This window comes from Salmo trutta, chromosome 15 (assembly GCF_901001165.1).
Source record: "Salmo trutta chromosome 15, fSalTru1.1, whole genome shotgun sequence".
NCBI lineage: Eukaryota > Metazoa > Chordata > Actinopteri > Salmoniformes > Salmonidae > Salmo > Salmo trutta.
In genome coordinates this window covers 22805128-22816559 of record NC_042971.1, presented here as the reverse complement: position 1 = coordinate 22816559, position 11432 = coordinate 22805128, and the positions used below count along the sequence as shown (strand labels likewise).

General features: G+C 46.4%; 1 protein-coding gene across 4 annotated transcripts in view; it reads right to left on the bottom strand.

Moving 5' to 3' along the window:
• Positions 1 to 723: 723 nt before the first annotated feature.
• The window catches only part of LOC115148639 (RNA-binding protein Nova-1-like), a 76422-nt gene continuing 65713 nt past the window's right edge, over positions 724 to 11432 (bottom strand). For all 4 annotated transcript variants that reach the window (XM_029690716.1, XM_029690713.1, XM_029690714.1 and 1 more), the window contains 2 exons: positions 7684 to 7850; positions 724 to 2662 (listed from right to left, as the gene is read on the bottom strand). In XM_029690716.1, coding sequence (XP_029546576.1) covers positions 1643 to 2662; positions 7684 to 7850 — 1187 coding nt within the window. In that variant the 3' untranslated portion in view covers positions 724 to 1642. The remainder of the gene's footprint in view (positions 2663 to 7683; positions 7851 to 11432) is intronic.

Below are 11432 nucleotides of genomic sequence, written 5' to 3'. Positions count from 1 at the left end.
CCAGCCACCCTAAATCTAAAGCAATCGTCTTCTTGTTCACAGATAAGGTTCAAACTGCTTTTCTTAACAAAACTGCTTTGTAGTGCTTCATTCCCTTGGGGGACTCTTCTAGTTAGATTTTTCTTCAATTGAAAAGGTAATGTAACATACCTCAAGCTGTGTATAGTGCTGTCTTCCCTTTCGGATACGATGCTCCTTCCCATGGGGGTTTAATCATATTTCTACATACTGTAGGAGTATGTCCCAAGGAGCAATATCGGCTAGCAAACTCAAAGTACAGGGCCAATTTATGACAATAGGATAAAAATGATTGGTTTTAAACCAGTAACTACGTTATTCGGATCTAAACTGCCCATGATGGTACAAGAAACAGTTTGCCATGGCAACTAAAGGACAACTGATTTACTGGGGTAAAATGTTAAGACTGACAATCATAGCATGAAATCCAGTCTTACTTTACTCACATAAAGGCAGAACTAAATCCCGTAAACTATAGATGAGTGGACAACGCTTGGCATCTCACAATCATGGAGAGGGAGAGCAATCTCCATTGGGATTTTCAATTTAGGTAATACAGGAGATATAGACCTATCTGTAGTTATGTTTTGGTGGTACCAAAAGTGGTGTGTATGTGGGTGGCGGTCTACATGTATGAATGATTGTCTGTGTGTGTTCCTGTGTATGTGTGTGTACATTCCTGTGTGTCTCATCTATCCTCTCACATTGAACATTTGACCCCTGATCTACACTCATATATAATTACTGTGCAGTTCTGGGTTAAAACTATACATATCTGTCACTGCAACTCAACATTTGATCCTCGTTAATAACAAAATAACAATAATACTGTCTTTACATTCATATCAACCCGAATTCACAGGTTAAAATAATCTATACGTGTTTGAATGAGAACATATTTCAATAAATAATTGCTGAAAATAAAAATTATAACAACCAAAGTGTTAAAATCTTAATTTTGATATGAATCATACAGTGGCATGTCATTAACATTGTGATATCCGTTAAGAATTTAGATTAAAATGGATGCCTAATGGTCTTGGACGACCTCTGGTGAGCATCATTTAACCTCTCTCATGTAGACAAGGCCTTTTTTGCTTTGTTCACATGGAGCAAGGTTAACATCAAAGGAAAAAGGCATGAGCAAACATCCATCTCTGCTCTTTCAGCTTGTCTGGAACCTCAACTGACTCTCAACTCACCTGGAGCGGAGGTCTGCAACTGAAGCTGAAAAACCCGCACAATGATAGAAGAGAGAAACGGAAGAGAACGAAACCCAAAACAAACCCAGCTATGAGGCTTCTGAATGGGGGTGAACTCGTGTGCTCACCCCTGAATCTGCAGCTTGGCAGTGGACCAGTTCATCTTTACTCTAATCGCCATCATCAAAAGGACTCCTCACAACTTTTTAAAAACATCAGGACCTCGGTCCTAAAAACACAATCACATATCACACAAACTTATCTTGGTTTTCTCTCCACCTCTTCCTCCTTTGTGATCTTCTCTTTTTAATATTGAAATATTGAACGGATATTTGGACATTTTTTTTCCCCTCGCCGTGACCCTCGATTCCCTTTTATTTTCTCTGTCTCCATCCTTCCTTTATTTGACAATTTTTTCCCATTTAGCCCACCTTCTGTGGGTTGGTGGCACGCACACCCTGCTCATACGTGATCCGCTGGCTGATCAGATACTGGGCAGCTTGCGTTGCCGCGGGCGACCCTGTTATGGTAACTTTACGGTTTCGCGTGCCGGGGATGAACTCTCCCTTTTTGGAGATCTGGATGCGGGCGCCTGTCAGCTCCTGGTACTCCACCAGCGTTTTACCACCTTTCCCCAGGATAGCGCCCACCAGATTCTCGGGCACGGCAATCTCCACCACGTCCTTGGCCCCGTCTCCCAGCTTCTCTGTGGCCAGCAGGGAAGAGGCCATCAGTGGGGATGAGGCGTTCAGGTAGCCGTTGGAGGCCCCTGTGGCGGCAGCCAGCGAGCCCAGGGAGAAGCCGCCCAGGCCGACAGCGGGGTGGCCGGAGCCGCCAGAGGCATCGCTGGCATAGGAGGCCAGGAGGTTAGCGGCGGCAGCAGCGGCTGGGTTAGCGCTAGCAGCCACGGCGGCCAGGACCCCGGAGGCGGCAGCGGGGTTGAGGCCCAGACCCAGGGTGTTGGTGTTGTACCCATAGCTGGCCAGAGTGTTGAGGGCCGAGGTGATGGCCAGCAGGTCGTTGCCAGAGAAGCTGGACATGGTGCCCGGGAAGCCGCCCATTCCTGCCAGGCCGGCCTGGCCCAGAAGGCTGGAGGCAGTGGCGGCAGCCGCGGCTGCGTTAGGGAGGACCTCGGCTGAGTTGGCGTAGGGGGAACCGGTGGGGTTGGAGTTGGCCACGGGGCCTGAGATGTTGGAGTAGCTGATGTTGAGGCAGCTGCTGCTCTGAGGGTCCTCCTGGATCTTCTGCACGATGATCTCCACGGCTTTGCAGTTCTGCTCGGGCTCCCCGCTGATGGTGACCACGCGCTCCTGCAGGTTGATGCCTTCAGGCTTCTGGGACAGCTGCACCCAGGCACCCGACTGCTCCATCACCGCCTTGACCGTGGCCCCGCCCTTACCGATGATCAGCCCAGCCGTGCTGTTGGGCACAATCAATTTAGCCTGCAGAGGAATGTTGTGAGCCAGAGGGAGGAGGGGAGGAAGGGAGAGAGAGAGTGATTGTTAAGTAGGAAAGAGAGGTAGATAAATATATCTCTCACAGAGTCATTCTACTATCCCAGCCCCCCTGCTTTACTCAGCAATGTGTTAATCCCAGGGGTTAAGGCTACAGCTGTCGTCCAGCTCTGTGGCACTGTGGAGGACCTAGCGGGTGGTCGGCCGTTAAAAATAACCCCTCGCCTTTACATATTCCTGACCCTGTCAGGACTCGGGTTGTGGGGCAGGTGTCCGGTAAGAAGGCTCGCCCCTGTCAGACAAAGTGTGCGGCAAGTGTGACTGTGTTCTTGCCATGTGCTGACCATGTGCCCTTATGACCAGGTTTGCCATGTCCAAGGCTTTCCATCCAATTTGGGCTACTTTGAAAACGATGTTGTGGGTGAAAATGTTTTGGTGGCGGGCTGCGGGTTTTTGGGCTACTTCTAAGTTGCACTGCATTGCATTTCTCTTTAAAAACCAAAATGTATTTCACTGTGACCTAATGACTATCAGGCAGTGAGGCAGGCTGTTGCTGAGTGAGTGAGTGGTGGGGAGGGCCGGAGGGGTGTTTGTTGAGCGAGCGCTGCAGCAGGCAGCTGAGTCCACTATTGGCTAAGTTTACATGAGTGAGAGGATACATAGCAGCAGACGCGCATGTCATGACAACTTTTTACCAGTTATTTAGAATATCATTATGGAGACAACTATTTGTTTTCAACCTTTTTTCCATAAAACATGAACATGTTAGAACTGATGCGCATCAAGAAATAACAGTGGCATAGCACTGGAAAAAGACTTTGGGCGCATTAGATTAAAAAACTAGCTCAGAGGTGGTTTAAACACCAGTCTAAATGTCAACTTTGCTTATGGAAAACCATATCAAACGAAGTGTTTTATGCATGTTCAGCTCTTGGGTCTCGAAGGCTGCACGAGTGGAAATTTGAAATGGAAGTTATTGATCCCCCTTGTGTGCTTCTGTTATGGGGAAGTCCTCAATGGAACTGACATTTAAATGTGGAGAATGATATCTGTTGGCCATCAAGTAGCCTATTAATTTATCTTCCATTGTAGGCTACTGTAGTCTACCATTTGATACAATCAATATGTTAAAATGGCGATATCACTGGGGTCATTACAAATCAATTAGTGCCACTTGTGTAGCCTACCGGGAGCTGGCAAACCAATTTAATAAATAGCCTATAACTTCAGTTTATTGTTATTGTAGCCTTGTGTTATTATGCAATTATTAATTCATTAAATTGGAAGTTATCAAAGCTCTATTGCAATTGCTGATCAGTAGTTAGAATGCATTAGATTGACGGTAACAGTAGTCAGATTAGGCTAAAGAAAAAGAAAAAACACTGGCTGTTGTTGACAAGCATATTCAGTTCATATCCATATTCTTAATATTTGGTTCAGTGATTGAAATTATGACCCCATCCTCAGTAGCCTATTCCAGCAGGCTAATGGGCAACACAAGCACTTCTTACCTCGAAATCACCTCGCTCTTCATGTTGAATAAATTAGTCTGTCAATTTGAATGAAGCAAGCCGCTAAATCATTCTGCTTACATCTTGCCTACATCTTGGCTAGGCTACTGTAGGCTATCTGAACTTAGATGTAGGCCTATCAGGGCTATAGGCTACCTGCATATAGCTAAGATCCTCCTGATTCCTTCTTATAAGCAAAAATTAAAGCAGGAAGCACCAGTGACTCGGTCTATAAAAAAGTGGTCAGATGAAGCAGATGCTAAACTACAAGACTGTTTTGCTATCACAGACTGGAACATGTTCCGGGATTCGTCCGATGGCATTGAGAAGTACACCACAGCAGTCACTGGCTTTATCAATAAGTGCATCGAGGACGTCGTCCCTGCAGTGACTGTACGTACATACCCCAGAAGCCATGAATTACATGCAACATTCGCACTGAGCTAAAGGGCAGAGCTGCCACTTTCAAGGTGTGGGACTCTAAACCAGAAGCTTACAAGAAATCCTGCTATGCCCTGCGACGAACCATCAAACAGGCAAAGCGTCAATACAGGGCTAAGATTGAATCATACTACACCGGCTCCGACGCTCGTCTTTCATGGCAGGGCTTGCAAACTATTACAGACTCCAAAGGGAAGCACAGCCACGAGCTGCCCAGTGACATTAGCCTACCAGATGAGCTAAATCACTTCTATGCTCGCTTCGAGGCAAGCAACACTGAGGCATGCATGAGAGCATCAGCTGTTCCGGACGACACTGTGATCACGCTCTCCATAGCCGACGTAAGACCTTTAAACAGGTCAAAATACACAAGGCTGCGGGGCCAGATGGATTACCAGGACGTGTGCTCCGGGCATGTGCTGACCAACTGGCAGGTGTCTTCACTGACATTTTCAACATGTCCCTGATTGAGCCTGTAATAACAACATGTTTCAAGCAGACCACCATAGTCCCTGTGCCCAAGAACACAAAGGCAACCTGCCTAAATGACTCACTCACGTCCGTAGCCATTAAGTGCTTTGAAAGGCTGGTAAATGGCTCACATCAACACCATTATCCCAGAAACCCTAGACCCACTCCAATTTGCATACCGCCCAAACAGATCCACAGATGATGCAATCTGTATTGCACTCCACACTGCCCTTTCCCACCTGGACAAAAGGAACACCTATGTGAGAATGCTATTCATTGACTACAGCTCAGCGTTCAACACCATAGTACCCTCAAAGCTCATCACTACGCTAAGGATCCTGGGACTAAACACCTCCCTCTGCAACTGGATCCTGGACTTCCTGACAGGCCGCCCCCAGGTGGTGATGGTAGGTAGCAACACATCTGCCACGCTTTTCATCAACCTTGGAGCCCCCCTGGGGTGCGTGCTCAGTCCCCTCCTGTACTCCATGTTCACCCATGACTGCATGGCCAGGCACGACTCCAACACCATCATTAAGTTTGCAGAAGACACGACAGTGGTAGGCCTGATCACCGACAATGATGAGACAGCCTATAGGGAGGAGGTCAGAGACCTGGCCGGGTGGTGCCAGAATAACAACCTATCCCTCAACGTAACCAAGACTAAGGAGATGATTGTGGACTACAGGAAAAGGAGGACCAAGTACGCCCCCATTCTCATCGTCGGGGCTGTAGTGGAGCAGGTTGAGAGCTTCAAGTTCCTTGGTGTCCACATCACCAACAAACTTGAATAGTTCAAACACACCAAGACAGTCGTGAAGAGGGCGCGAGAAAGCTTATTCCCCCTCAGGAAACTAAAAAGATTTGGCATGGGTCCTGAGATCCTCAAAAGGTTATACAGCTTTAACATTGAGAGCATCCTGACTGGTTGCATCACTGCCTGGTACAGCAATTTCTCGGCCTCCGCCCGCAAGGCACCACAGAGGGTAGTGCGTACAGCCCAGTACGTCACTGGGGCTGAGCTGCCTGCCATCCAGGACCTCTACACGAGGCGGTGTCAGAGGAAGGCCCTAAAAATGTTCAAATTGCCACCCCAGTCATAGACTGTTCGCTCTACTACCGCATGGCAAGCGGTGCCGGAGTGCCAAGTCTAGGACAAAAAGTCTTCTCAACAGTTTTTACCCCCAAGCCATAAGACTCCTGAACAGGTAATCAAATGGATTCCCAGACTATTTGCATTGTGTGCCCCCCCCCCACCAACCCCTCTTTTACGATGCTGCTACTCTCTGTTTATCATATATGGACAGTCACTTTAACTATACATTAATGTACATTTGTACATACTACCTCAATTGGCCCGACCAACCAGTGCTCCCGCACATTGGCTAACCAGGATATCTGCATTGTGTCCCTCCACCCACCACTCGCCAACCCCTCTTTACGCTACTGCTACTCTCTGTTCATCATATATGCATAGTCACTTTAACCATATCTACATGTACATACTACCTCAATCAGCCTGAATAACCGGTGTCTGTATGTAGCCTCACTACTTTTATACCCTTGCTACTGTTTTTCACTGTCTTTTTACTGTTGTTTTTATTTCTTTACTTACCTATTGTTCACCTAATACCTTTTTTGCACTATTGGTTGGAGCCTGTAAGTAAGTATTTCACTGTAAGATCTACACCTGTTGTATTCGGTGCACGTGACAAATAAACTTTGATTTGATTTGAAAACCAAGGCAAAGTTGAATTGCAATCATAAACCCAGATTTTAGTCTGTAGCCTATGCCTATTGAAATGACAAGACAATCTCGCAAATGGGCCATTTATAACGGTTTGTAGTCTTAACATCTGACATAATAACGGCACAATTGGCAGTTTTTTTAAGTGTTTTTTGCGCAGAGACTTTGAAATCCTCTGTCCAACTTTCATCACTCAAACTCTCCTGTCTGATATATTTATAGTTATGCACATGCGCAAAATGGATTTATTTACAATTATAGACTGGGTGGTTCGAGCCCTGAATGCTGATTGAATGACAGCCGTGGTATATCAGACCGTATACCACGGGTATGACAAAACATTTATTTTTACTGCTCTAATTACATTTTGAACCAGTTTATAATCGCAATAAGGCACCTTGGGGGTTTGTGGTATATGGCCAATACACGGCTAATGGCTGTATCCAGGCATTCTTGCAACATATTCAAATTCCTTTATTACGTCATGTCATAGCTCGCATTTATTATTTTGATGAAAACCAGATGCAGCTTCTAATGTCATTACAAGTTACATCGATATGTCTTCTTAATTGGCCCGATAACGTTATGGAAAAAGGGTTTATTGCATAAATGTGTCAACTCCTCTCTTGTTGCAGAAAAAATGTGGGCTACTTTTCAGGCCTTCTGGACGGGTTTTGAGTGGTCATTGGGTTAGAAATTTTAGTTAGACCTGGAAACCCTGCTTATGACATGTCAATATTGTAGACAAACAGACAGATCATCAGGGAAGGAACATGCTTTGATCTGTCAAGTATGATGGTCGGTCAGGGCTAGCTGACTGTGAGTGGACCGTGCCTCACCTGTTTGACGCGGTCGGGGTTGACAGTGGTCTGTGGTTGCAGTATGCTGACTGGCTCTGTTTTCTGGGCGCTCTGAGGCATCTCACGGACTTTCTCCGCGATGAAGCTGTGGACGCTATTCAGCGCCTCGACTGTACCCTGTATCAGACATACACGCTCTGTGGTTCCTGTGTGGAGAGAACAGAAAACATATCCATCTCGGTGTATCAATACTACTTTTTTTGGGATCACAGTCTTGTGAGAACATAGATTCTTGTGCCTTGGGGTCAGCGTCTGCTATGGCTGTAGTATATCACTTACAAGAGACTTCCTTGTTCAATTTAAGGAACAGGATTTCTTGGATAAAACATGTTTTTATCAAGTACCTGTTTTACTAAAACTAGTACTTAGTGTTGCAAAGCAACCTCATTTATAACTTAATAGCTACTTATGCAGTGACTATTTGCAGAAAACAATGGATGCTCAAGATTTGATATCACAGTTTCTTTATGTAGTGGTGCTAATTGCTAACCTATCACATAATACTCCACCCCCAAGTAGGCGCTCAAAAATAGAGCAGCTAAAAGAGTAGGATTCCTCCTAAATGATGTAACTCTTCCAGGGCCCTGGAATGCAGGGCCTTTCCTTTCCCCACTGCCCCGTCCATAGTCTCCACACACCCTTCCCTCTTCCAAGTTTCTTTCTATACCCCCGTTGTCGGGCCTACCGGAATTCCGTTGCCATGGTTAAGGAGCTGCGCTGTGGAAACAGGTGATGTAACAGCATGTCCTTTCTACAGCCTGCTTCTCTTCCTTTGACTCCTTCTCTTTCTCTCCCTCTCTTACTCCCCTCATCTGCCTTGCTTTATTTCTCTCCTTCCTTCGCACAGATTCATATTCAAGGCAATCTTAAATATGTTTTACCTCATTTCTACCAGCATGTCACATGTGGAACCAGAGGGAAAAAAACTCGAGACCACCTTTACTCCACACACAGAGACGCATAAAAAGCCCTCCATTTGGCAAATCTCACCATAATTATATCCTCCTGATTCCTGCTTACAAGCAAAAACTAAAGCAAGAAGTACCAGTGACTCGTACATATCCCAACCAGAAGCCATGGATTACAGGCAACATCCGCACCGAGCTAAAGGCTAGCGCTGTCGTTTTCAAGGAGCTGGATCCAGACGCTTACAAGAAATCCCGCTATGCCCTCAGATGAACCATCAAACAGGCAAAGAGTCAATACAGGACTAAGATTGAATCCTACTACACCGGCTCTGATGCTCGTCGGATGTGGCAGGGCTTGAAAACTATTACGGACTACAAAGGGAAACCCAGCCACGAGCTGCCCAGTGACGTGCTCCTACCAGACGAGCTAAATGCCTTTTATGCTCGCTTCGAGGCAAGCAAAACTGAAGCATGCATGAGAGCACCAGCTGTTCTGGATGACTGTGCAATCACGCTCTTCCGTAGCCAATGTGAGCAAGACCTTTAAACAGGCCAACATTCACAAAGCTGTAGGGCCAAACGGATTACCAGGATGTGTACTCAAAGCATGTGCGGACCAACTGGCAAGTGTCTTCAAACATGTTCAACCTCTCCCTGACCGAGTCTGTAATACACCCACATGTTTCAAACAGACCACCATAGTCCCTGTGCCCAAGAAAGCGAAGTTAACCTGCCGATTACCGCCCTGTAGCAATCACGTTGGTAGCCTTGAAGTGCTTTGAAAGGCTTGTCATGGCTCACATTAACACCATCAAAGCTCATCACTAAGCTAAGGACCCTGGGACTTAACAACTCCCTCTGCAACTGGATCCTGAACTTCCTGACAGGCCACCCCCAGGTGGTAAGAGTAGGCAACAACACATCTGACACACTGATCCTCAACACTGGAGCCCGTGCTTAGTCCCCTCTTGTACTCCCTGTTCACCCATGACTGCGTGGCCATGCATGACTCCAACACCATCATAATGTTTGCTGACGACACAACAGTGGTAAGCCTGATCACTGACAACGATGATATAGCCTATAGGGAGGAGGTCACAGTCCTGGCAGTGTGGTGCCAGGACAACAACTTCTCCCTCAATGTGAGCAAGACAAAAGAGCTGTGGACTATAGGAAAAGGAGGGCCGAACAGGTCCCCATTAACTTCGACAGGGCAGTAATGTAGTGGGTCGAGAGTTTCAAGCTCCTTGGTGTCCTTAAGACCAACGAACTATCATGGTCCAAACACACCAAGACAGTTGTGAGGGCATGACACCTTTTCCCCCTCAGCAGACTGAAAATATTTGGCATGAGTCCCCAGATCCTTAAAAAGCTCCACTACAGCTCCACTATCGAGAGCATCATGACCGGTTGCATCACCGCCTGGTATGGCAACTGCTCAGCATCTGAACGTAAAGCGCTATATACAGTGAGGGAAAAAAGTATTTGATCCCCTGCTGATTTTGTACATTTGCCCACTGACAAAGAAATTATCAGTCTATAATTTTAATGGTAGGTTTATTTGAACAGTGAGAGACAGAATAACAACAAAAAAATCCAGAAAAACGCTTGTCAAAAATGTTATAAATTGATTTGCATTTTAATGAGGGAAATAAGTATTTGACCCCCTCTCAATCAGAAAGATTTCTGGCTCCCAGGTGTCTTTTATACAGGTAACAAGCTGAGATTAGGAGCACACTCTTAAAGGGAGTGCTCCTAATCTCAGCTTGTCACCTGTATAAAAGACACCTGTCCACAGAAGCAATCAATCAATCAGATTCCAATCTCTCCACCATGGCCAAGACCAAAGAGCTCTCCAAGGATGTCAGGGACAAGGTTGTAGACCTACACAAGGCTGGAATGGGCTACAAGACCATCGCCAAGCAGCTTGGTGAGAAGGTGACAACAGTTGGTGCGATTATTCGCAAATGGAAGAAACACAAAAGAACTGTCAATCTCCCTCGGCCTGGGGCTCCATGCAAGATCTCACCTCATGGAGTTGCAATGATCATGAGAACGGTGAGGAATCAGCCCATAACTACACGGGAGGATCTTGTCAATGATCTCAAGGCAGCTGGGACCATAGTCACCAAGAAAACAATTGGTAACACACTACGCCCTGAAGGACTGAAATCCTGCAGCGCCCGCAAGGTCCCCCTGCTCAAGAAAGCACATATACATGCCCGTCTGAAGTTTGCCAATGAACATCTGAATGATTCAGAGGACAACTGGGTGAAAGTGTTGTGGTCAGATGAGACCAAAATGGAGCTCTTTGGCATCAACTCAACTCGCCGTGTTTGGAGGAGGAGGAGGAATGCTGCCTATGACCCCAAGAACACCATCCCCACCGTCAAACATGGAGGTGGAAACATTATGCTTTGGGGGTGTTTTTCTGCTAAGGAGACAGGACAACTTCACCGCATCAAAGGGACGATGGACGGGGCCATGTACCATACAATCTTGGGTGAGAACCTCCTTCGCTCAGCCAGGGCATTGAAAATGGGTTGTGGATGGGTATTCCAGCATGACAATGACCCAAAACACACGGCCAAGGCAACAAAGGAGTGGCTCAAGAAGAAGCACATTAAGGTCCTGGAGTGGCCTAGCCAGTCTCCAGACCTTAATCCCATAGAAAATCTGTGGAGGTTCGAATTGCCAAACGTCAGCCTCGAAACCTTAATGAGTTGGAGAAGATCTGCAAAGAGTGGGATAAAATCCCTCCTGAGATGTTTGCAGACCTGGTGGCCAACTACAAGAAACATCTGACCTCTGTGATTGCCA